A 27,347-nucleotide genomic window follows, 5' to 3' on the forward strand; every position below is an offset into this window, starting at 1 on the left:
AGAGCAGCTGCCCCGTGGGGCCCGCGATTTGAGCAGGCCTGCCAACTAAGGAGGCCCCCCGGGTGGCCCATGCACTAAGGGCCACCCGGTAAGCATGTGTGAGCAGGGGCCCGGTCGGGCGCTGTGACGCTTAAACAGCGCGACCGGGCCCCTTCCTGTACCGGCTGGGAGGAAGTGAGTGCCGCGCGTCACTTCCTCCCACCGGAGATAATAGCCGCGCGGGAGGAGAAATGCAGGAGGAGGGGAGTTCCAGAGGAGAACTCCTATCTGCCTCAGCCTGCCACTGGACCCCAGGGAAACCACCCTCCAGAAAAAGGTAAGAACCTGGAGGGTGGCTAAATGTGTGTGTGTGTGTGTGTGTGTCAGTAGTATGTCTGTGTGTGTGTATGTCATTATGTTTGTGTGTGTGTGTCAGTATGTCTGTGTGTGTATGTCAGTGTCTGTGTGTGTGTGTCAGTATGTCTGTGTGTGTGTGTCAGTATGTCGGTGTGTGTGTGTCAGTATGTCTGTGTGTGTGTGTCAGTATGTCTGTGTGTGTGTCAGTATGTCTGTGTGTGTGTGTCAGTATGTCTGTGTGTGTGTGTCAGTATGTCTGTGTGTGTGTATGTCAGTATGTCTGTGTGTGTCAATATGTCTGTGTGTGTGTCATTATGTCTGTGTGTGTGTATGTCAGTGTCTGTGTGTGTGTATGTCAGTATGTCTGTGTGTGTGTGTCAGTGTGTGTGTGTATGTCAGTATGTCTCTGTGTGTGTGTCAGTATGTCTGTGTGTGTGTGTGTGTGTGTGTGTCATTATGTCTGTGTGTGTGTATGTCAGTGTCTGTGTGTGTGTGTGTGTCAGTGTGTATGTATGTCAGTATGTCTGTGTGTGTGTGTCAGTATGTTTGTGTGTGTGTGTGTGTGTGTGTCAGTATGTTTGTGTGTGTGTGTATGTCAGTATGTCTGTGTGTGTGTGTCAGTATGTCTGTGTGCGTGTGTGTGTTTGTGTGTGTGTATGTCGTGTGTATGTCAGTATGTCTGTGTGTATGTCCGTGTGTGTGTGTGTGTCAGCATGCCTGTCGGTGTGTATGTTGGTATGCCTGTGTGTGTCAGTATGTCTGTGTGTGTCAGTATCCCTGTGTGTGTGTGTGTGTGTCAGAATGTCTGTGTGTGTCAATACATCTGTCAGTGTATTTGTCTGTGTGTGTTTCAGTATATCTGTCAGTGTATGTGTCTGTGTGTGTTTGAATGTATATCTGTGTGTGTGTCAGTATGTCTGAATCTATATAAGTATATATTTGTGTGTCAGTGTATGTGTGTCAGTATGTATCTGCGAATGTTTTAATATATCTGTCTGTGTGTGTATGTGTCAGAAGGTCTGTCAGTGTGATTGGGGGTTGGGCGTAATTGGGGGGGGGAAGGGGCAGGGCCTAGGGGGCCCAAGAAAATGCTTTGCCCAGGGTCCTATTCATATTATAGACGGCCCTGATTAAACAAATATATTTATAAGGCAAAGAAAAGTTGTTGTTTTTACTGTAAGAACAATACGGATGTGGAATTCTCTGCCTGAAGAAGTGGTTTTATCAGAGTCCATACAGATGTTCAAACAGCTACTAGATGCATCCTTGCAAAAACAGAATATTCTAGGATATAATCTTTCAATGTAGGGTAATAACTGCTTGATCCAAGGATAAATCTGGCTGGGGTCAAGAAGGATTTTTTTCCCTAGCTTGTTGCGAAATGGGACAATGCTTCAAACTGGGTTTTTTGCCTTCTTTTGGATCAACAGCAAAAAACAAATGTATGTAACTATGTAACTATGTAATTTGTGAGCATATTATCAACTGTACTGCTTTTGGGGGAGAGAAAAAAGCATCTATGCAATGCACTTTATTGTTTGTTATTTAACAATTATTTATATTACACTTGCTTGGCTGGTCTAAATTTGACATCTTGCAGGTATCTCAGGAGTTTTCATTGAAATTTTATTTTCAGGGTTTGTTTTGTATTTTTTGTGAAGGTACGCAGATCTTCCATTGGTGCTAATGTTATGTTATGTTATATTCTTAATGTTATCTCTTCACCAAGAATAAAAGTAAGGTGAAAATTATGGTTACAGAGGTCATGCTACAGTTAATGTGTTCATTTTGACATGCAATTCTTATATATCCTTTAGTTTCTTCTTCAACATTAGGTCAGGAAATGAGACCATTGTTTTTTTCCCTAGGCAGAAAAGCAACAAAAAGTATATCTTGTGATACGATGGATGAAGCTGATTGAGAAACATCAGGAGGACCTTGTGTCTTATTGATGGGAGTATAGAGAAGAAGAGAAGGTACTTCCATAAACTAAAGCCTATCTAGGATTATGAAAATGGCCAACACACAGAGCTCGAGTCCTCCAGGAACGCGTGGGAACGGCGTTCCTGCACTTTTTTCATTGCAGGAACGCCATTCCCTTTGCTCCTGCAAGACCAGGGCTGCTGCCTCGTGAGCCCAGCTGATGCGCCTCCCGAGCCGATCCTTCACTATGCGAGCGGCATCGCCACATAGAGAAGGAGTCAGGACTCAGGAGGACTTACTTGATCCGGGTTGCTCCTCCTCCGACCTTCCCTGCCCTTTGCGTACGCGACTACGCGAGTGCCGTGACAACACGCGGAGGCGGAGTCACGCCGTCGCATCGGCAACGCTAGGGTGAGACCGTGTAAGTGAGTTATTCACATAAGAGTAGACATTAGACTGTGAGAGTAGGACCTGCCAAAGATGGGGTACATTGACGTTGTGGCAGGCTTATGCAATGTATGATCATATAATGTAACTAAATCCCCATTATTTTTGCCTAGATTAGGTGTTTTTAAAAAACACCTTTAGAAAAAACTTTAAAAAAAAAAATAATAACATCTGTCAACATTGAAGCTTTTGTAGATAGGAGAATGCGCTGGATCTTGTGTATTGTTTATTGAGACTGAAGATAGAAAGAAAAAAAAAGGCCTCACAGTCTCACACACGGTCCCCACACTCCTTCTGCCCGGCCAGCCAGCACCCTGCCTGAGACCACAGCACCCCTGAGGCCAGGCCAACCAGCACCCTGAGGCCAGGTCAGCACCCTATGGCCAGCCAGCACCTTCCCTAAGCCAGGTCAGCACCCTAAGGCCATCCAGCACCTGGGGGGGTGGGGAGGGAGATGGATCTTGGGTGAGATCCCACACTTTTTTCCCAGGACTTGACCCCTGCCAACACAGAGTATTCGAAGGTGAAAATAAGGTTGCATGGCAATAGAAAAAAAAAAACAAGTAGGCACAGATATATTATCTCTGCCAATGGGAACCATGTCATGTTTACGAAAAACCTTAAAACCTCAACTCTCTAGGAAGGCATATCTACTGAAAAATGAAATTCTGTCTTTGGCCACATTCTCCATTTTGCCTTCATTGACCCACTAATACAGTCATGTAGTTCTTACTATGAACATTTTGTTCTCTGTCTTTACCTATTGTGTAATTGTGTCCTATTTCTTTAGATTGTAAAATTTTTAGCATTTCTCGTGAACTCATTGTACAAAGTTGTAGAAAGCATGCCTCAACAATTTGAAATGTAGATGGAAAGTAGGAGACAGCACCTTGTCACAAAAAGAACTGCTAAGATTCGTAACAGTCGGGAAATATTTAACTTATGATACCAAATGCCTGATCTGTTTATTTTTTTTTATTTTTTTTTAATATATATTTGTAAAATATTTTAATAGGAACGATACTTTGACATTTCTTTAATTTTCATATGTCCAAATGCTTACACGTGAGAAAAAAGACAGAGATTCAGAGACCATGGCCTTGATTTAATAAGCTTTACAAATTATTCAAAACTCTTATTAAAAAAATGTCCAAATAATGTATCTACAAAAATTCTCTTAGACGTTAATGGTGACTATTTTTCTGTAGATAAATCATTTGGAACGTTTTTCTAACAACATTGAATCATTTGGAAAACATAATAAATCGAGGCTTATATCACCATATATCTGGTATGGAAATAGATTAATACATCTTCCTTCCACCATTATATATTATAGAGAATTTCTTGCTTGGGCAAGTAAATCATAATGGGCCAGTTGGATGATTGCTTGATCTCCCAAGTTGTCCCTCAGCCCGTGATCATCCCCATGTCATTTGGCCAAGTTGCCCGATGGCCAGTCCTGACATGGTACAAAAGTTAAACAGCGTAACTGAAATACCATTTACATTTCAACATAGATACTTATAAAAGATGGCTTATGTTAGGTAATATTGCTTTTAATTAAAATGTGTCCATAGAACAGTGGTTCCAAGACCAGTCCTCAATACATGCCACCAGTCTGGGCTCTGTCGGTATTGCCAGAGGAACAGGCATCAAAATCCTGGATTTTTGGTGTTCATTGAGGATTGGGTAAGGAACTACTGCCCTAGAATATTATAAGGCTTTAACAATACGTACATAAAGATGAAGTATGTACACAATTAGAAAATATATTTCTTTATCATTGTACTTATGAGGTTAAATTGTATTAATAGCATGTGAAGGTGGTGTTTAAGACAATATTACACTATTATTGTTATTCATTTCTTTTTTTAAACATGGCTCTCCCAGTCTTTGCCTTTTGTCAGAATCTTTTCTTCACATTTGAAAATATGCTGTCAAGAAGCTGCGAAATCAGGCAATATTTTATTTCCAAGTCTCTGGGAGTGTGCGGACTATATAGGTTAGCTAACTGAATCAGTGCACTAAATTTTGGTTTATAACTCCCAATACACACATCTACCTGGAATGAGGGGTCTTGACTGACAAGTACAAAGTGAAATTAAGCCAAAAGTGTTTTATTGAGAAAAACAGATCTTCCATAATATATCATGTAATAGAGACTCTATAGATTGGTGACACAAAAATGACAATAGATACAGACATTATCCTGGAATATACTTATAAGGTATGGCCCTGGTGTTAACCCTCTGGGTGCCAGAAGGATGCACAAAAACGTGTTTGTATACTCAAAGGGTTAATGGTAACATTGTCTGGAATAAAGGAAGATCGATCTGCTGCGGATTGCCTCCTAGGGTTTTTTGTTGAATATAGTCCCTTGAGCCTCTGTGTTAGGTTCTTGCATGATTTGGATGGGTTTGTTGGACAGAGCAGCCTCTCTCATCTTGTAATAAACAAACTCATTCTGCTGAAACATTCTCAGTTCCATTTCTGACTGTGCTCGCATCGCCTGTGGAGAAATATAGGCACATGCTTGAATTATAAGAGAACATTGCATAGTGTAAAAAAAAAAAAAAAAAAGTCAACTATTAAATAATTATTTATTTCAGGATATAAGATGAATTACTACAAATCAAGTGCAATATCATTTATTATACCTGACGCAGATGTTAAAAAACTAAGCACAGAATTTGGTATCTTTTTTTGTAGGTTCTTTCCACTATCTGGGAATTCAGATTGGCTCGTTTCATTCGTCCGCTTTTCAGACAATCACATTCCCCTTCTTGAAACTTTAACCCCTTAAGGACCAAACTTCTGGAATAAAAGGGAATCATGACATGTCACACATGTCATGTGTCCTTAAGTGGTTAAAATAAGAACTAAAAGAATGGCAGAATAAACCTTTATCCGGGATAGGAAGAATACATTGTATTAAAATAAACATTTTACCAAGACTTTTGTTTTTTTTCTAATCATTAACTGTTAGAATATCCAAAAGAGATTTAAATAGTTTCCAAAAGACGCTTTCATGTGGATGAATAAACGCCATAGAATAGCTAGAAACCTATATATATAGACCAAAAAATAGAGGTGGATTGGGACTTCCAAACCTTCCCTTATATTATTATGCCGCACTACTCTCTGAAATCATAATGTAGCATTCTACTCCAGGAAAAAGACGATGGGTGGATCTGGAAGCAGATCTTTACCTTCCAATTATATGTGGTTAGAGAAGTCTATAAGAAAGTCTTTTCATACAGTCTGCCCATCTATTTTAAATTCTTTATATATCTGGGATAAGTTAAGAACTAAATTTGAGTTGGCACATGTAGCAGAATGGAGAACTCAACAATACTTTTATTCCCTTTTGTTCGGCTGTCCGCATGCCCTGTTTGTTTACCGAACCCCCTCGCTCGCACCTTCATAATCACCAACCACCCATGGCTGTTAACCACAAATTGGTTATTAGTTCAAGTGCTTTCTCAGTGTGGTCGCCATTCGTATAACCGAACACACGTGTTCAAACAATTGGCGGCCATTTTGTCTCCCGAACGAGAGCAGCGGTACATAGTCATCGACGTCGTGGAACTATTTTCAGATAAGCATCCCTGCGAATGCCTGGGAAACCGGTACCACTGCTCATCCAATATCCCGAACAGTTAGGAGAACATCGTTCGGAAGGTATTAACTACCGAACAAGGGGAACATTCGTACCCTAACAGCCAAGGAATAGATTCATCAGTGTTCGTGTGAGAACCACTGAAAGATGACCAGTCATTGCCTTGTTCTCTATGGAACTGTTTTGGGGCATCACCTCGTGGCCGACTGGTCAAAACTTAATTTGAATGGCGTTCCCGAACCACCGAAGGGAACTGAGTGATATGGCAAACTATGCGCTATGATCCAAGCTGACTTTTGTGGGTAATTCAGCAGAGGGAAGTCCCTGCTAGGACTAGGGCTCTCTGATGACTCCAATTTTACGCAATAAACGGTTTACCCCGGGCATGTGACCATATGATTTTGGAGGTATTAGGGAGGCAGGTGGCTTGCGATATTTACACCTTTTGCCAGAGGGAACAGTTTTAGATTTTGAAGACCTGAGGTGGGACACACACTTGGAAACTCATGACTTCTTCCGTTACCTTCAATTAAAGGAAGGTACTTTCTGCAGGAATCAAAGAAATAACAATTTAACTCGTACATCTTTTGAATTATTATGTAATAAAAGAATTTACAAAAAGGGCCTAATCTCTTTCTTATAGATGCATCTGAGTCAAGAACCCTCAATATGTGGAAAACTAAGGTACATTAATGAATGGGAATCAGACTTGGGTGGGAGGAGAGTAGGGGGAAATTTGTGAGGCAGCTGCAAGAATTCCAGTGTGTGTGTAAAATTTTATTCAGATGGCATGCAACTCCAGTCTGGTTACATAAAATAGGTAAAAATCCGATTTACCTTTGTTGGCGACTATGTGGTCATAGACGTACATACCTACACATGTGGTCGGATTGCCCAAAACTACATACCTTCTGGATAAGCATAAGGGACATATTAAGTAGAGTTTTACAGAGACCAATTGATTTGTCTCCTTGGACCTTCCTTTTATCTCGCACAATTGTGGGACTTCCCAAACATAATCAAAAACTTTTCAATATAATCACATTAACAGCTCATAGACTCATTGCAGCAGGTTGGCTCAAAACGGATCCCCCAAGATTACAAGATGTTATTACAAAAACTGAAGATACTGCAGTTGTGAACGAATTAAAGTCTAAAGTCAGACATTTACAAGATACATTTTCAAAAGTTTGGAATCCCTAGAGAGAATTTACATCCAACAGTATTATTATTTCTGTTATTTTCTTTCTTTTTTTTATAATAAGAGCATAACACAGATAATATTATAAACTGTATTATTTCAGAAATCGACATAATAAAGAGAGGAAATTTACTTCATATCCTAGATACACTAAACTCAAATGCAAAATATATTATACATATTTCATTGTTAACATTAATCTTCATTTTTCCTTTGTCCAGGATGTACTATTTATTTATTATATTTAACGTCTTTTTTTTTTTCAAATGGACAATTATCTGCTTATCTTAAATACATGATTGTAAAAAAAATAAAAATGAGAAAAAAATCACTTGCGGTAGTTATCTCCAAGTAAATATCCCCAAGGACTGAAAAATGCAGGGTTAACCACTCCCAGCACTTTCAGCCAATCACTGTCATCCACGGTGCTCAGAATTAACACTGATTATGTGGAAGAGTTAATTCTACACGTCCAGAATCAATGAGGCCAGGATTGTGGTTATCCCCTTGCTCCAACCTGACTCCTTCAACAGGCTAACAAATATAGTAAACTGTAGTGTTTAGACTACTTAGAGTGCTTTGAATTAACAGTTATCAGTAACATCTAAATTGTGTAACCCCTAGCAGCTAGGGAAAATTTTGGACCACCCCACAGGTGGGAAAATTAACCAACAGAAATGGATTACATTTAAAAGTCTGTATATTTCAATCTCTTCTCCCACAATTTTGGTTATTTCTGGAGCTACTTTCAATGTAAACCATATCTCAGCAATTCACAGATTAGCGTCAATTCGCAGAATTACATAGAATAGCCAGTATATGAAGATTCATAGATACATTGTATTCAGGATAGTGGGCTCAGTATTTGCATTTACTTCTTTTCATATTTCAATACATTAATGGAATTACTGGGCAAATTAACAACAAAAGAAAATACCAAGCATGCTCGTGGTAGGGACACCAACCTCTAGGTCTTTGGTAATGGGGTGGGAAGGTCCATGTGTAATCAATAGGATGGCGTAGGCTTTGCAGATCATCCCATGGCCAACCTCAATGAGTCCAGCATGCCAATGAGTCACTCCAGCCCTCATCACTGCCATGCCAAGCTGAGCATTATGCGGATGATAAACCTTCCTGGAAAATAGCAAATGCAATTCAATTGAGACAAAATGTGAAAATAATCTGATATAAATCATAATTAATTATTTAAAATAAAAGATTCCAGGTACTTAGCCATTGTGTGTTTTATTTTGGAATGCATACACATAAGCAAATTTCTATTTTCACTGGATCTCCTATCTCTCCTAACCCTCGCTCTTTGGGGACAGCCATCTCTAAACCTCTTTGGCTGGACCAAAGACCATGCAGGTTACCAAGAGCTAGTGTACGCTTCTTGTGACCCTGTAGATATCTGTACTATTCCACACATACTTTTCTCAAAAATAAGTACCTAGGCACAATTTGTAATCACACATATCATCTGTCTATACTCACAAGTATCCATCCACCATCTTTTTTGCATTGTCTGCAGCTTCTTCGAACATCTGAAGGTATGAAAGCACCTCCGAGGATATACTCAAGATCCGTAGCTTATAAATATTGGTTTCAGCCAAAACAGGTTCCTGTCTCTTCAGACACTCCCGGCAGTACTTCACCACCTTGTAATCCATTAAAAATGAAAGTTTATTCAAGTCATAAAATAAAACAATATTTCTCAACTTATATTTAGACCTATCCTATTATCATGATTTATATTATTAATGAACAACAGATCAAGTGCAGTTAAAAGAAAAGCTTCTTTCTACTATGAAAATAAAACACTGTTGGCACATGGGATTTGGGTTTATAACTTTAGAAAAAATTTTTATTCACAATCAGGGCTTGTATTTTCAAGTCCTAGGCTACTAGTCAAGCCATAAATATTACTAGCCACTGCAAGCCTGGAGAGTCCATGTCACATGAAATTTATACCCACCAGGGCTAAATTTTCACTCGCCAATTGTGCTAGTGACAAGGAGAAATTTTAAGGCCTGATTCACTTAGAGAACTTGTAGAGCTAGAACATTAAATGCAGCATTTTCTTTGATGCCAGTCAAATCAGTCACCCTATGGTTCATTGTTCTTGTCTTTGTCTTGCTCTAAATAAACTCTTGGCTAAACAGTGGCCAATCACGGATCAACTGGGATTTCATTGTAGTGTCGATGCTTTATGCCAAATATATCTTCCCTAGTGAGAGCCATACTCAGAATGATATCCTTTCCCTCTAGTTTGCTGAAAGGAACATTCTGTTCTAGAACCAAGGCTTAACGGGAATGATGACACGGATACAATTTCAGCACAATATGCCTGATACTGTAAATTCCTCGGAGGACAGGAATCAGTCAATTCTAGTCTTATCCAAATATGTCAAACCCTAGTAAATAGTAGAATAAGCATCCTTGATATCACTCTTATTCTCCAACATCCGTCTGTCTTTCAACTTAAAGGGACACTCCAGGCACCCAGACCACTTCTGCTCATTGGAGTGGTCTGGGTGCCAACTCCCACTACTCTTAACCCTGCAAGTGTAATTATTGCAGTTTTTCATAAACTGCAATAATTACCTTGCAGGGTTAACTCCACCTCTAGTGGCTGTCTACTAGACAGCCACAAGAGGTCACTTCCTGGTCCATAGCACAGGAAACCTGTGCTAGAGCGTCGCTGGACGTCCTCACGCTGTGTGAGGACCTCCAGCATAGCTCAAAACCCCATAGGAAAGCATTGAAATGATTTTTCAATGCTTTCCTATGGGGAGACGTAATGCGAATGCGCGGCATTGCCGCGCATGCGCAATAGGTCTCCTCGGCCGGTGGGCGGGATCAGTCTCGCCCACCGGCCGACGCAATGGACAGGAGGAGCGTCGCGGAGGAGGAGACAGCGGCGAGGGACATCGCCGCTGCCTCAGGTAAGTGAATGAAGGGGTTTTCACCCCTTCAGTAACCGGGGATTGGGGGGTGGGAGGGAGAGGGACTGTAACGGATCGCCTGGCACCCCGACTGGGTACCTCCATTAATGGATGCTCCTAGCGCTTCCTGAGGACTCCAAGCACTCTAGCAGACACCACAATCACCGAACCGATGCAGCATATGAATCTTCTCAAGCATAGGAATGCTGTAGACCGTTGAATAGGAACCATACGAATAGGCTTACACTCCTAGCAGTCAACTGGAACAGCATGCAATAAATCCTTCCCCCAATAATGAGACGACACTTCACTTTGAGGGTAAAACAGGAACTCTCGACTGGCTCATCCAGCCTGGCTTTTATTTCCATCTCACACATACAGGCCACACCCAGGGGGAGGCATAAAATGACCAATAGTATCACGGGTGCAACCCACACATCCCCTCCCCTTAGTGTGACACATAATCCCATTATGCATACAGTTTAAAATATACTTTTTACACAACTTTCATAACTCTAAAACCATACATCACATTCACATAAAAATACATATCCACAATCAATCCATTCAGGGGACATATTAAAAAATGGCATGAATCCGACCAGGGGTTCAAAAGTTACTAAAAGTATCTTTTGTCCCTTACTAGCCGCATGGCAAACCGGTTTAGACAGGTTTTACATAGGCCTCTATCCTGGAGACAAAGAGGGAAGTAATCCAATTATCCAGGGCTAGAAGCAGACTCCATTAACCACATGGTTACAGAAAGACATAAAACACTTTAAAATACAGAAAGTTGCTTTTTATCCATAACACACAGACATTTCACATATCCCCAGATAGCTGGGATCTGAGCGCACAAAACTACCGAATAGCGCGCAGATCCTATTCACACAGTACAATTGCCATGGAGCTAAAGTCTTTCCCATAGTCTTTCATCATATGAATAGGCTCCATGGTATAGCTATCTGGGTTAACACATTCACATAAAGTCTGGTCCATAGTCCAAAGGCAAGAGGCGGGCAAGCAGCCCCCTCCAAGGACACGTGGCGAGGTCGGTTTCGCCACAGGGACCCTCCAGTGCCAGGAAAACGGATCGTTTTCCTGGCACTGGAGTTTCCCTTTAACAAATAATTTTCATCAATTCTCTAACTACCATAGAAGGGAAAGCAATGCTATGCGAAAATATTCTACATAATACGTTCCAGGAGTCTATGTTTATTAAGCAGCAGGTTTATGATCTCAGTCATAGGTACACATTTGCTCAGTCTAATATACAGTATGTATTTGCCAACATGAGATTGGTTTCCCAGCTGTTCATTTTGTTTAGGTGTATTGTTTCCCCCATATCTTTAGTGTCTATGTTATCTAAGTGGAGGGTGTCAAAAATCAGGAACCAACCCAACACCCAGAGTACACCTAATTTTAGTTTAAAGGAACACTATAGTCACCGGAACAGCTACAGCTTATTTTATTTGTTCTGGTGAGTATAGTCTTTCCCTTCAGGCTTTTTGCAGCGAACACTGTGTTTCCAGAGAAAATGCAGTGTTTACATAACAGCCTAGGGATACTTCCACTAGCCACTCCTCAGATAGCTGCTAGAGGGGCTTCCTGGGGCAGTGCTGCACAGTGTGACTGACATTCAGTGTCTCCTCCCTCTGCATGCAGACACTGAACTTTCCTCATAGAGATTAATTGATTCAATTCATCTCTATGAGGAGATGCTGATTGGCCAGGGCTATGTTTGGCTTGTGCTGGCTCTGCCCTTGATCTGCCCCCTTGACAGTCTCAGCCAATCCAATGTTTTCCTCTGTGAAAGCATTGTGATTTGTGCAGATCAACACTTCTGGTGATGTCAGCCAAGGAGGCAGATCAAAGGTAGAGCCAGCACCAGCAGACTGGAAGAAAATTTAAGATTTTACTATATTTAGATGGGAAAGAGGGGAGGAGGGTGAAGGGGGCTAGATGGTGGTTTTAACACTATAGGGTCAGGAATACGTTTATGTTCCAGGACCTACAGTGTTCCTTTAATGTCACCAATATCTATTTTGGAGCTAGGTTTTATTCGTTTTAAAAGGGGGTTGTTAATACCAACAACCAGTAAATATATGCAGCTAAAAAATATTAACAGGTTTCCTTGCTCCAACATCTGCACAATATTTACATGCACCTCCACTGATACCGACCACAACGTAGGAATTACCATTTTGCAAATTAAAAACACGCCAAGAAAAAGTTGCTGTTTCTAATTTACTGATATAGCAACTCTACCAGGATAATATAAAAGGTTTGCTCAGTGCATGTGAGTGGTCGTCTGAGCCCTTAGTGTTTCCATACCCCTGATATGCCATATTTCACAGGTTCTATTGGGACTACACACACCCGGCTTACAGATAGGCTTCAGTGCATGAAGAGTTTGTGGTCATTCATGTGTCTCTTCCAACTTATTTGAAGATGGAGGTGACATTTTTAACCAGATAGAGATGTGGTAAGTTTTAAAGTTTAGCATGGAAACCAGGAGCTACTTAGTATTTAGCTTCTTCTATTAACCTCTACAGGAGATGTTAAAACTTTCAGAAACTGCTTTAAAAAAACAATTAAAAATCAAAATTTGGAGCATTGAAACTGCCTATAATCACTAGTGATATCAACTGATATGTCACTAAATTAATTCTACAGCATGAAAGTTAGCTCCATGTGTTTTACGTGTGTTTTGGTGTATTTAAATGGGTAGTCTTAATACCACAAACACTGAAGCTCATTGAGTCTTTGTGGTGCAAAGTGTAGCCTTCCCCCAGTTTGTCACACAGTATTTTGAAGTAGTTTTATAAAAACTGGGTCTCTCCTTGCACCTATAGTCCAGATGCTCTTGGCTAATTTGGAATTGGACTTCAGCATTAGCCCATTCAACATTGTACAACTGAGGATGCTGGGTTAATTGTTTCACAAAGTTGAACCAGTTTTCAAGGAATTTCACTCACGGTAGATGAGCGTGGTGAAAGGCAGATTTCGGAAATCAGAAAGGCAATTTTTGTGAAATAAATACAAAACAGTTTGACACAGACTGTGGGGACTGTGCCCATAGACCCTTTACACCAGGCTTCCCCAAACTCCGGCCCTCCAGATGTTGCTGAACTACAACTCCCATGATTCTATGAATGAAATAGGCTGAGAATCATGGGAGTTGTAGTTCAGCAACATCTGGAGGGCCGGAGTTTGGGGATGCCTGCTTTACACCATAACCACCACAGTAAGCTGCAGTGCTTATAGTGATCAGAGTGCCGATTTACATTTTGCCTGTTTCCAAATACACCGTTTCATTTTCTTAACCTTAAAAGTTGAACTTGCCAGAACTTGCGGCTCTCATATACTACAGTTGAAAAAAAAAAACACTTAGTTATCATATCAGCTTGTAGATTCAAAGTCATACCTACCTCATGATATAACCCTTCCGTTCGGGCTTTGTCAATTTTCTCCATGGTGTCCTTTGAAAACTGAACAACTTCTTTAACCAAACTATCTGCAGGCTGCAAAAAGAACAAACTCCAAATTAGTTTTTTATCCATTTTATTTTTCATCTCACCACATTTGCACTCATGTTTGTTCCGGTCTGTCAAAAGTCGGTAAATATATTGTAGCCAACACTGAACATGACCAAAGTCGTATATCTGCCCCGCTCTTTCTAGAATACATAAGGACTACTGGATGCTTTATATAAAAAAAAAATACTTTTCTGTTGTGATCAATAAGCAATATTGGAGTAGTTTTGAAAACTCTAAAGTAATCTAATCATTTCCCCTGCATGTTGGCAACAATAGAATTCTAACCTTGGACGTGCCTTCTATCTACTTTTAGCTCAACAGTATTGATACATATATCGCATTAATGCAATGTGATGCATAATGCAATACATTTCTGTTTATCACTCAATACATAATTTCAGATGCAGAATACATTCAACAGTTTCCTATAGTAAAAAACAGAACTGCAGAGGGTTTGCAACACACGTAAAGGAACACTCCATTCATGCCGCCCTATGAAGTCCTGAGCGCACTACCGCGCATGCGCGCAGGGGGGAAAGGCCGCTAGCTGAGCTGACTGACAGCTCAGCTCGCGGTCTTTGCCCGCCCCCTCTCCTCTGCTGACAGGCAGGAGAGAGAAGGCGTGCACACAGTGCCTTCTCTCTCCTGCACACGTCAGACATATTTTAATACGTCTGACGTGTACGTGGCCTTTTTAGGGCAACCTGATAGGAAGTCCCTCTGGTGGACGTCCGAGTGACGGCCACTGGAGGTATTCCTATCAATCAATGTAAACACTGTATTTTCTCTGAAAATACAGTGTTTACATTAGATTGCCTGCGGGGAGCACCGGCCCGCACAGAGTAAGCGTGCGGGGGGGGGGGGGCGCCACAGATCAATTTTCGCACCGGGGCCCCATGGATCTTGTGTACGCCACTGCCTGCAATGTTAATTATTGCAGTTTTTGAGAAACTTACACGATTCCTAGATTGCCTCTAGTTGCTGTCTGGCACTTACCTGATTCCTAGATTGCCTCTAGTGACTGTCTGGCACTTACTGCTTACTAGGTGACTATTGATCGTCTAACTGACTCTGGGCATCCTCACATTCTGCATGACAGCATGACAGGACATCCTGTGTCAGTGAAATCCCCATAAGAATGCATTGCAGCAATTCTTTCCTATAGGTAGGGCCTGTCGGGTGACTTCCGAAGGCTTGGAGCACCGACCCAGCACCGAGGGTCATTGACGCTGGAATTGGGTAAGTAGATGTATTCCTAGCACTATAGAATCCCTTTATAGCTCACTTTTGTTCTAAGGATGGCTTACGAGACCCCAATGATGATGCTGGAGGCGGAGTTATAACTCTGACTGCGTTTGATAGTACAAAAAGCTGCACGTACAGAGTCCAGACACCATGATCACTTCAAAACACTGAAATGGTCATGGTGCTTCAGGTAACCCTTTGAAGTGGATTTACAGTAAAGGAATAGGCTCCAGCCTAGCTGATCTCTGTAGATCTCTTTGCTATCTGCTATTAGAACCCTAACAGTTAAAATAAGATGACATTGCTGGCTGTAGCTGTTTTAACGAGAGGATGTAGCATTCGAAGAATTGAGAGTTGCAGTATTTCTGAGCAAGGCATGGTTCAGAGGTTCCATTTGATGCTACACCAATCCAGGAACAATAGGCTCACAAAATTTTGTTTGCGGAAATGTATGTTAACTGGAGTCCGAAAAGCGAAACACACAATATCGCATGGCACGAATGTCAATTTTTTAATGGGCTGTTATTATCTAAATCAAAATATGAATAATAACAATAAAAAGTCATTATTATAAAACAGCAATTGTGTGTTAAAGTAGTACTTATGTGGTTACCTTTTGGTCGCCTTCAATCACTGCCAAGAGCACGTCGTCCTTTATCTTTTTGGTACAGTGTTCGCATGTGCAGTCAAAGTAATATTGTTTCTTTAGTTGTTTCTGTCTGTCTTCGGTGAGATTTAGGAAATCGATGTAGGACACACTGAGCTCATCTCCTTTATTGATCTTTCCAAGGGAACGAAGCTCGATTCTATTTTCAAATAACCCAGAAACCAAGTTAGCATTACAACAACAAGAGAAATAATGGGTTCCCCCCCCCCCCAGTTGTGGCCAGTCTGTTGCTCTACACAGAGTCCTAGTTCAGGATTATCTCCAACATGGAATGTTTGTGCTTTTATTGAATAACCACTAGAAACAGTGATGGAAGTTCCTAGCGGAAGAACTACAGTTTGGTCACACCTGTGTTACCGATTTCCCAGAATGCAATGCCTAAGCTATTGTATAACAGTTAGCTATGAGCTATATGAACATGCATCATGAATATATTAATTATACAAAATATTGTCATCTAAAGAGGCACGCTAGGCAACATAACCACTTCATCTCATTGTAGTGGTGATGAAGCATGAAGTCCACTGGTGCCATTCTACTGTTCAATGCTAAACTGTTTTCGATCAGTTTGACACTGAATGAGGGTTACAGTCTACCATGGGTCCACCAGCCTCTGGACGGTGTACCTAAGGCGGAAATTATACTCATTAGACATACTGAGGCTGTCACTGCCTCAAATTGCTGGTCTTGAGTAGGGGCCAAATCAAATCAGAATGAAATCAATAAAAAACAGCTTTACATTTAACAGTTCAATGGCACAAGGGGACCCCAGGCACCAAAACCACTTAAATGATATGAAGTAGTTATGAAACCTTAAACAGTTCCTCAGCTCTCTATGTTTATATCATTAATGAGATTAGAACATATGAGAGCATAGGTAATATAAACTGAGTAAAGTGTATAGTTTATAGTGCTTGTTAGGTTATACTGTATATAGTGTTTGTTTCGTACTGTTCTTTTTGAGGTTTGTTCGAGCAATAATTATAAGCAGAAGGTTAAGAATACATCTTAACTGAACTTCTGTGATGATCATGCAAATGCAAAATATACATTTTTAAAATATCCTGGAATTTATTAACAGCTTGATGTAATCAGTTCAACCCTGTTGCAAGCATTTCAGAAATGGAGACAATTAAACTGTAACAAGATTAGCGTCATCCAGTTGAGAATGTTAACCCCTTAAGGACCAAACTTCTGGAATAAAAGGGAATCATGACATGCCATGTGTCCTTAAGGGGTTTTAAAGGTAACACACTGTTATAAATGGAATTAAGATTTTAGCTTTTCATTCCTTCTTAACATATCACTAAATGCATTGTAAATCATTGTTAATGATGGATACAATACCTACGGTACTAAAAAGCAGTTATACGTGAAATTAGTTTCTTAAGGAAAGGCACATATCAGGAATTAACTTAAATTGAATCAAGAATAAAATCATCATTATTAAAATCTTAGAGGCATATGAATAGTTACAAGTAGGACCACTTCCATTGGTGCTAAGTCTCATACTTACCAAGTTCAAGAATGTTAATCAAGCCATATATATCCCCTACATCTTCTCACTAAGACTAAGTAATCCTTTCAAAGTGTAGCCCAACTTGACTTAGGGTGTGACGGATGCTGATGGTGCCAAGGGGATTAACAATACATTTTAAAACTATAGGGTAACTAATAGAGCCAGCAATGCTATGTAATGGACTGGCACATATTTGTAGATGTAGGCTCAGGCAGGGCACACTCAAAAACACTAGCTGTATTAATTAAACTAGAACCTAATGCATATTGGGTGAAGGAACACTCCAGGTAAAGGAACACTCCAGACCTCTATAGCACTTTAGCTTGCTGAAACACTTTATCTGCAAAGAGTGTATCCTCTCTTTCCATTTTACAAATAGTGCAGATTTCAATGGAAATCTGTACTTTTATAAATAAACCACCCTGGTTGTCAATCAGACAAGAGGCCCTTTAACTTCCTGGTTTGTTTAGCTCAGTGAAGCTAAACTTAGAAGGGAGCAATTGCCCAGAGCACCTTGTCTCGCAAATACATTTTATTGAGCTTATGGAAGTCTGTGATTGGACAGCCACAGAAAGTCTGGTTTAGAAGGGGATGGCTTACAAAGGCTGCTGACAAGAGATCAGCAGCTTTTGAAAGCTGATTTTAAATGTAACCACCAATGAAAAAAAATGCATGATTAAATGCATGCATGTTTTTATTTGGTATATCTCCTAAACAGTGTTTTTGATTATTAATTTACTTATATTTTTTTTGTTTATACTTGGACAGTGGAGTGTCCCTTTAATATTGGGCCTTGGCATCTTCACTAATTATGTAGTATTCTGCACATGTCTGTTGGAATCAGAGGTATCCTTATCATTCCTGAGATTAACACACTATACTACATGTGACACTATGTGGCTCTAGCTTATTAGAATATCAATCAACTGTACATGTAGGTCGTATCCTATCTGAGAGGTAATTGTACTGTCCTCCTGGTTATTAATGGTTTCTGGGGCTACTCATGCACACACAGGGCTTTTATATATTTTATTTTTAATACATAACCAATGTCCCAGATTGTTTCAATATTTAAATTCCATTCTCATCTATAAAAGCAAGTAAACTGAGACATACACATTTGCCCCAAATTGACAAATTCCATGCCAAGTGGGTGTTTGATTAATGTATTTTGTATTGAATTTTGACAGATACTGAAATGCTCTGAATCAGATGTGTACATGTAAACTACAAGTTTGAAAATGTAAAGTATATTGAGAGCTTAAAGGGACAATCTAAGTACCATTAAAAATTGCTGCTTGTTTTTGGGGTCGTTTTGCTGGAGTCTTTGAGTTTTTTTTTCTTTCAAACATGCTTTAGGAAGTATCACTTCAATGACATGTTAACCAAATCCAAGCAGGCTGCCATTGTCATTCAACATTGGATTGCGTTGGATGGATAGCGTGGAAGTGAAATTTCCACATTAACTCAGTATCAGGCAACGGGCAGGCCAGATGTTCTGTTTGAGAGGGTTTTGTTAAACTTTCGAAAGGGTGCCAGAAAATGTGAGCACTGAACCAAACTTTAATGTGCAATTACCACATAAGTAAATTGCAGTGGTTATGGTGCTTTAAGTATTGCTTCAATTTAGCATAACATGTAACATTGGGGTGAATAGTTAGCAAATAGACATAAGCAAAAAAATGGCAACCTATATTACTATAAGTAATTACCTATATTATACCTTTGTATATACTAAAACATTTCATTTCTGTAAACGTACACAATTTCCTTTTTCTATTCGCTCATTGTTTATAGAATGATTAAGGGACAAGGGACTACAACGTTTTAGAAAGTATATGGTATCCCTTATTAGACGATATTTTAGGCATGGTTTGAAATGTTTACACAGAGTAGAAATACCAATGTTGTCACATACATCAGTATTAATATTGATTGTTTTAAAATAAAATAAAATAATGATAGCATGTAGAAATAATGCCAAATACATCATGTGCAGTTACATCTGAAATCTGTACAATACAAGGCATTGCAGAATTCAGATATGAAAGTTGCTATAACATGTGAGAGAAGAGAGAGACGTGGTTTACACTCCCTCTGCAGAGATGCAGAGAGGGCCAGAACGAGGCGGACATGTTTCTCTGCAGACTATATAAAAAGCTCTGGAAAAAGAGGGGACATAAGAGGGTTTGGCCGTGTTATTAGCAGGGAAGTAGTTTACTATTCAGGATTTTAAGGGAAATATAAACAGATGTGTTGATTTCAATAGTGAAATAATGACTCTAAGATTTTTACTCACAGAAAGCTCAAGAATACAATTAGGTTTAAACACACGGTTACCTGTGCTTTTTCCATCAAATGCCAGCATTAGGGATTATGTAGCATTATTCCTATTACATTTCTAATAAAGCACAATACATTTTGGCATTCCATGGGTTAGAAAGATTACCAGTTGTGGTCATTTATGCATTCATACAAATGGTGCAATAAAACATATCACAAGGAGCAAGGAGCAATGGAATACTATTGGGTCATTCAGTAAAGCAAGAATTCTGGAGAATTGGCAATGGTATTGTAATCTATTTAACAAAATAGCCAAGCTATTCCCCACTGGGATAGATAGATAGATAGATAGATAGATAGATCACTGCATACACACACATAAATACATATTGCTAGACACCCATAATCCCCAACATTCACTGCCACACACGAAGGTACATACCGCCACACACAAATATATACTACCACACAAGATATCCACTGCCACACACACAAATACCCACTGGCATACACATATATACACAGTGACCCACAGATACATACACACTGACACACACAGATACATACACACTGACACACAGAGATACATGCACACTGACACACAGATACATGCACCCTGACACACATAGATACATGCACACTGACACACATAGATACATGCACACTGACACACAGATACATGCACACTGACACACAGAGATACATGCACACTGACACACAGATACATGCACACTGACACACAGAGATACATGCACACTGACACACAGATACATGCACACTGACACACACAGATACATACACTGCCACAGACACACACTGATGTAATTTTTGCATATTTTTAGCCACCCTCCTGCAAGTGTGCAAGTGACTTCCTAAGGGGTTTAGTGAGTTTGAAAGCTGAACACACTGACAGCTCACTCCCTTTGTGCAGCTCTTTGATGTGCTATGATGAATTCAAGTGCAATTCAAGCCACGTTCAAGCCTTTTCAGGGGCCCACTCGAAAACTGGTAAAAGCAGTGGGTTCTGGTGGGGTACTTCTATTTTTATATTTCTAGATATCTAAATAGAATTATCTCGACAAACCCAGGTCCTGATGGCAGCCCTGAAAGCCATAAAAATTGTTTCGTTATTATCGTCTATCTTGCAATTCCCTCGATATGTCTCCAGAATTCCAGGTTTCATAAATAACATTGAGGACACAGCCAAGGTGTCCTCTCCCATCCCCAGCATCTTGTGGTCAAATGTTGGACATAAATCCTTGACTTTGAAAGCCAGATCAAATATATTCACATTCTCCTTGTTGATTGGTTCTTTTTTTTTTTTTTTGGCCTTGGCCTTACAGCAAGTCTTAGCTTGAGACAACCAGCTGTCAAAGCTTTGTTTTCTATCATGACAAACACAGAACATATTTTATAGCCACATTGTCTTTGGACATTTTGTCCAGAGAGAAGATCTCTCCTGCTGGTTTAAAGCACTTGTTACTTTCTAATCACTCCACATTCTAAATAGCTGACTTACGTAATCTCTATTTCGAGCTGGTTATACGGTACAGTAAAAGACACAGACCAATTGTTACAGCGGGCAGCTGCTTGATACACATACACAAATATCTGGCATTACTCAAGATCTCCTTATGTAGCGATATTTAAAGAACCATGCATTCTATCAAATGTTACAATCAATCAAGGACTTTCTTTTATGATGCCAAAAAACAATATCAACACAGAAAGAAAGGGCTCAAACATTGTAATAATTGCAGTAAATATGGAATAGGAAGATAAAATGAATCTGGGGGAATAATCATGGCATAGATTTGACAAAATCGAGTCACAGATAAACAGCTGAGGTATCATAAGAAGAGGTCCCAAGTATTGTCTACACCACTAAGAGGTATAGTATTTTGTTGACAATTTAGCAAAATTTAAATGAAAATAAACACTAAGCATCCTGTTCTGGTTATGCTGTTTTGTGTTCACGTTCCCTAGTTTAATATCATACTGTTTAAGAAAAGTTAGATAAAAACAGAAATTCTTCCTGGCACCCAAGGGCCAATCTAATCTTTGCAGTTTTAAAGGGATACTATAGGCACCAAAATAACTTTAGCTTAATTAAGTCATTTTGGTGTACAAATCTTGCGCCCTGCAGTCTCACCGCTCAATTCTCTGCCACTTAGGAGTTACTTTACTAGTCACACCTCCCCTACTTGTGACTTACACGGCCTTCCTGAACACTTCCTGTAAAGTGAGATGGAATATTTATATTTCCCATTGGAATTTCTCATCTCCTGCTCCATTAATAGCCTGTTAGGCCCTGCAGGAGCCTCCTGTGTGTGGTTAAAGGACCACTATAGGCACCCAGACCACTTCAGCTTAATGAAGTGGTCTGGGTGCCTGGTCCAGCTAGGGTTAACCCTTGTTTTAATAAACATAGCAGTTTCAGAGAAACTGCTATGTTTACACTGAGGGTTAATCCAGCCTCCAGAGCCTCTAGTGGCTGTCTCATTGACAGCCACTAGAGGCGCTTGCGTGCTTCTCACTGTGAAAATCACAGTGGCTCCTGACGTGCATGCGCATTCAGCCAATGACGTCGCGAGGAAGGAGGAGAGGAGGAGGAAAACTCCCCGCCCGGCGCTGGAGAAAGGTAAAATTTTAACCCCTTCCTCTCTCCAGAGCCCGGCGGGAGTGGGACCTTGAGGGTGGGGGCACCCTCAGGGCACTATAGTGCCAGGAAAACGAGTATGTTTTCCTGGCACTATAGTGGTCCTTAAAGCTCAATTTACAGAGCAGGATATAGAAATGTCTAAAATAAGTTAACAGCTAATTGAAAATAAACCATTTTGTTTTCATGCAGGCTGTGTGAGTCACAACCAGGGGAGGTGTGACTAGGGCTGCATAAACAGAAACAAATGTGATTGAATTCATAAATGGCACAGAATTGAGCAGTGAGACCGCAGGGGAATGAGCTGTACACCAAAACTGCTTCATTAAGCTAAAGTTGGTTTGATGCCTATGGTGTCCCTTTAATAATGCAGAATTACCACATCAGCAATATCATAGTAGTCCAACCTGGACAATATTGACTGGATGACAGTACGGGGGAGAGTTAGACCAGCACTCTTAGCTAATCAATGTCATCCATATTGGATGAAATTGACAGCAATGATAATACAGCTGAGTTAATTTTGTATTATCAGACCATCTGAAACGTTGACGGTCTGTCGTTACTTTGAAGGTAATCAACAAGGGGACAGATGAAGGGACATAACTTAATGTTTTCAACTGATTTCAAAATGAGAATAACATCAGTTGTTTTAACTCTCCAACATTTAACAGCTTTCTCTAAACCAGTGGTTTCCAAACCAGTCTTCAAGGCGGGCCTACCAGTCCAGGATTTAGGGATTACCCAGTTGTGTCTAAGGTTTTTTTTTTTCTTTCTAAAAACACCATAGACACAACTGGGTAATCCCTAAATCCTGGACTGGTAGGCATGCCTTGAGGACTGGTTTGGAAACCACTGCTCTAAACAATAAGTCGTAGAGAGTTTACAGCTTATAAAAATGCCAAGCTAGAAAAAACTGTTCGTTATTAATCCACTGCAACTCAATAATTACTGAATATACGCATTATTGTGCCCATATTTAGACTTACCAAAATAATAATTATATACAAATATAAATATAAAGGAAAAATGTCAAGTAAACCAAAAATTGGTGCGTCCTAAGTCCATTGTGATTTTACCTCATTTTAGAAGTCAGGAATATATATAAGATTTTCCTATAAAAAAAAATATTTTTATTTTTTATTTATTTTTTAGTTGTCATTGACAACATCGGATCTCATCAGTATTCCAGATGAATTGAGCGTTATTATCTAGTGTGGCTTGGCATCATTAAAAGACAAAACATGATTTATATTGACTTCACAAAAGTAAAATATGGTATCAGATACATATGTAGATCATTTAGTATTTTAGTATTTTTCAACTTATGTAAAAAAAATCATTAGTATGAGATGCAAAATTACAGAGAAAAAAATGCTAATATAGATTTCAATTTTCAAACAAAGTCTACAATATGTAGAAGTCCATGCGTTCTGATGAAGTACAAGTAGCATACTGTGCTCAATGCTTACTACGACAGGTGGTGTGATATGGACAAGTGGGAAATTTGGTTAGAATGAGACAAGCGGATCATCAACATGAATATTAACGGGCAGTTGATCAGGTTGATACAAATGTATGAGGGAAGGATAGATGTGCAGCAGTTCATATACAGGCACAATGCCTTATGATTGTTAATTGTTTGACATAAGGAGAGGAGTGAGGGGCCACAAGTGATGGGATGCTCACATTTACCAACCTCATCTGAGTATGATACATTGATTTAACAGCCTCATGACTGAAAAACAAAACAAGAGTCTACATTGCACATTTGTAAAAAATAAAAAAAAAGGCCCATCTCAGGGAGCAAAGGATTCTGGGACCAACATTAATTTGTTTACAATTTAAACTATGTATCAATATTCTGCTCATTTAGATGTATAAATTGCTAACATGTATTAAATGGAAAATAAAACTTTAAATGAAGAAAATTACTATTCTTTGATTAACTTATTAAAAACTGTGGACTTATTTTACTATACAAATAAAGCTTATTCAAAAAATGCAAAACTTTATTAACAAACAAAGAAGGCAGAGTGGTAAGTGTTAGTTATCAACTAATAAACAGTATATCTGAGTGATTTTTCTCATTAGAAATTATTTACTTAAGTCTGATTACCGGGGTGTGCAGGCCATTGCATTGTACCCTGTAACTAACTTTGTTCATTTCACGGTAAGCACTTAAAGGGACACTATAGTCACCTAAATTACTTTAGCTAAATAAAGCAGTTTTAGTGTATAGATCATTCCCCTGCAATTTCACTGCTCAATTCCCTGTCATTTAGGAGTTAAATCACTTTGTTTCTGTTTATGCAGCCCTAGCCACACCTCCCCTGGCTATGATTGACAGAGCCTGCATGAAAAAAAAAACTGGTTTCACTTTCAAACATGTAATTTACCTTAAATAATTGTATCACAATCTCTAAATTGAACTTTAATCACTTACAGGAGGCTCTTGCAGGGTCTAGCAAGCTATTAACATGGCATGGGATAAGAAAATCTTAATTAAACAGAACTTGCAATAAGGAAAGCCTAAATAGGGCTCTCTTTACAGGAAGTGTTTATGGAAGGCTGTGCAAGTCACATGCAGGGAGGTGTGACTAGGGTTCATAAACAAAGGGATTCAACTCCTAAATGGCAGAGGATTGAGCAGTGAGTCTGCAGGGGCATGTTCTATACACCAAAACTGCTTCATTAAGCTAAAGTTGTTCAGGTGACTATAGTGTCCCTTTGACGTAGTAAATACACCTTATATGTGAATGCCTAATACGTAGCCATTTTTCTATATGAGAAAATAAATAATTTACATACTTTCAATTAACATTTAATTCACAATATAGGAGGGCATCTAACCATACAGAGAAATAAAAGAATCTTTAAATTAACAGAAAATAAAAATGGTAATACTTTTGCTTTAAAAAAAAAAAAAGGTTTTGCTAAAAATCCAGGTACAACTCTCAATATACAGTATAATTTATAAATAAACATGACTGTGATACACAGTTCATAAGTAACCAATTAATAATTAATTAATTAATAACTTTTTTTTTTTTTTAAAGCTGTACAACATTTTTTATATTAAATATTATAAAATGTTAATACTGCAATGGCTTTAAATGAAAATTAAACTGATATGTAGTCTGTGCTTTCAACAAGGAAAACAACAGGTTAAACTGGGTAGCAAACAATTAAATGGAAATATGTTGAGGGTAACACCGTGTCACATATATTCCTTAAATGTTCCCCCTGCAGACATACTCCCTTACTGACCAACCATGTTACAGGGGGAGAGGGGCACCAGTAAAGCCTAATTTGTTTTTATAAAGCAGCTGGAACATTCCATTGCTTCCATATCGATTGTTCCACTTTTAGAACTCTGTTCCAGAAAGAGTCATTTTATAAAACCCTCTCTAACCACCTTGGCTTCCGTTTCTTGTTGTTGCTGTCCTTTAATCTGGGAGTCCTGCAGATAAAACCTTAAACACCTGCTGGATTATACGGTTATACGGTAACAAGATCAGCTGGCAGCTGTTCGTTTAGCCTGGATGAGCCACAGAAGGACACATCAATGAATGAAATGTCACAGAAATGTCAATGGGATAAATGCTAAGAGGACACCGCTTGTAAAGCCACTTTATAACAGTTGCTGAACTAACTCACTAATAAATAAGGGATATTTCCATAGCTCACAGCTCCTGGGATATAGCTAAGCCAAATAAATTGACTAATACACTTGCCTTGTACAGAATATACTGTAACCCAGTGATTGTGTTCCTTTACCACCCGGTGGGACTAAATGTCTCATGATGAACAACCATACACTCACAGTAGATAGATTACCGTAGCTTAGGGAGAGTGGGGAGGATACATGCCTAAAGCCAACAAATAGAGCTGGGATAAAATGTCTTTAGGACAATGCTATCAGCTTTCAATCTAGTTGCATTTATCGGGTTTAGTATACCTGGAAACTTTTAAGCTTAAGAGACCTTGCCCTGTCTTTTAGGGTAAAGACAGCAGGTAGAGCATGGGTGAAACTGTGCAAAAAGGATCATACTTAGCTACCACAACAAATGATGGAGACCTCTAGATAGAATAACTCAGAAATCCAAAACTAAGAGACAGAAAAATGGCCAAAACTATGTCACCTTTTACAATAGTCTAAAATCTGCCAATTGTTTGGCTGATGCAGCATATACATACAGTTATTATGAGTTTACAGTGGGAGTCTGCCATATTACATGTGAAAGAATCACTTTAAGGCTTGATAGGTGAAGGACTGGATTTTGAGTAACGTAGGAATTGGCCACACTGAGAAACAGATGGAGCAATCTACAGAGACATCCAGAATAGATTGTAGTGATGAAAGAAATGTGAGATAAAGACTGGTTGAGAGGGGATTGAAGTAATGAGCTATCATCTAAATTAAAAACTCTGAACTCCTAATTGGAATAATCATGAATTATAAAGAAAAATACCCAAAATGCTCAACAAACTGGGCAAAATAGCTGAGGAAGACATCACAAAGTAATTCTGGAAATTCATAAATAAATTTTCCAGGCAGATGCTTTGAATGTACAAGTTAGGCCAAACACGGAAGCTGTTATCACTAGTAGCTCAGACTGACATTGGGCTTTAAATAGTGAGAGGACAACCTTGTGTTTTCAGACAGCTGGTGGGTGACGTACTGGGTTACTGTACAGAGTGAGGGCCCTGGAGGAGAGTTCTATTCAGGTGATAATAATCTGAAGATGGTTTTAACCCCTTAAGGACACATGACGTGTGACATGTCATGATTCCCTTTTATTCCAGAAGTTGGGACCTTAAGGGGTTAAAGACAAAAAAATATATATGGTTTTCCATGAGACACACAAGTCATTTGAGTTCCACCCTTTTTAGGTGTACTGTGGGAGTTTATTTGTTTTTTCCCTCTCACTATTTCTCATGCGATGTCCCATATCAGG

General features: G+C 39.4%; 1 protein-coding gene across 2 annotated transcripts in view; it reads right to left on the reverse strand.

Annotated features, from left to right (window-relative positions):
- Positions 1–4,810: 4,810 nt before the first annotated feature.
- The window catches only part of SMYD1 (SET and MYND domain containing 1), a 44,362-nt gene continuing 21,825 nt past the window's right edge, over positions 4,811–27,347 (reverse strand). The window contains exons 5-10 of one of the 2 annotated variants that reach the window (XM_063457621.1): positions 24,086–24,124; positions 15,872–16,064; positions 13,906–13,998; positions 9,024–9,187; positions 8,495–8,663; positions 4,811–5,218 (exon numbers count right to left, since the gene is read on the reverse strand). In XM_063457621.1, the coding sequence (XP_063313691.1) occupies positions 5,060–5,218; positions 8,495–8,663; positions 9,024–9,187; positions 13,906–13,998; positions 15,872–16,064; positions 24,086–24,124 (817 nt within the window). In that variant the 3' untranslated portion in view covers positions 4,811–5,059. The remainder of the gene's footprint in view (positions 5,219–8,494; positions 8,664–9,023; positions 9,188–13,905; positions 13,999–15,871; positions 16,065–24,085; positions 24,125–27,347) is intronic. The other variant, XM_063457622.1, reaches the window with a different exon arrangement.

The sequence above is a fragment of the Pelobates fuscus genome, chromosome 6 (genome assembly GCF_036172605.1).
Source record: "Pelobates fuscus isolate aPelFus1 chromosome 6, aPelFus1.pri, whole genome shotgun sequence".
In the NCBI taxonomy this organism is placed as follows: domain Eukaryota; kingdom Metazoa; phylum Chordata; class Amphibia; order Anura; family Pelobatidae; genus Pelobates; species Pelobates fuscus.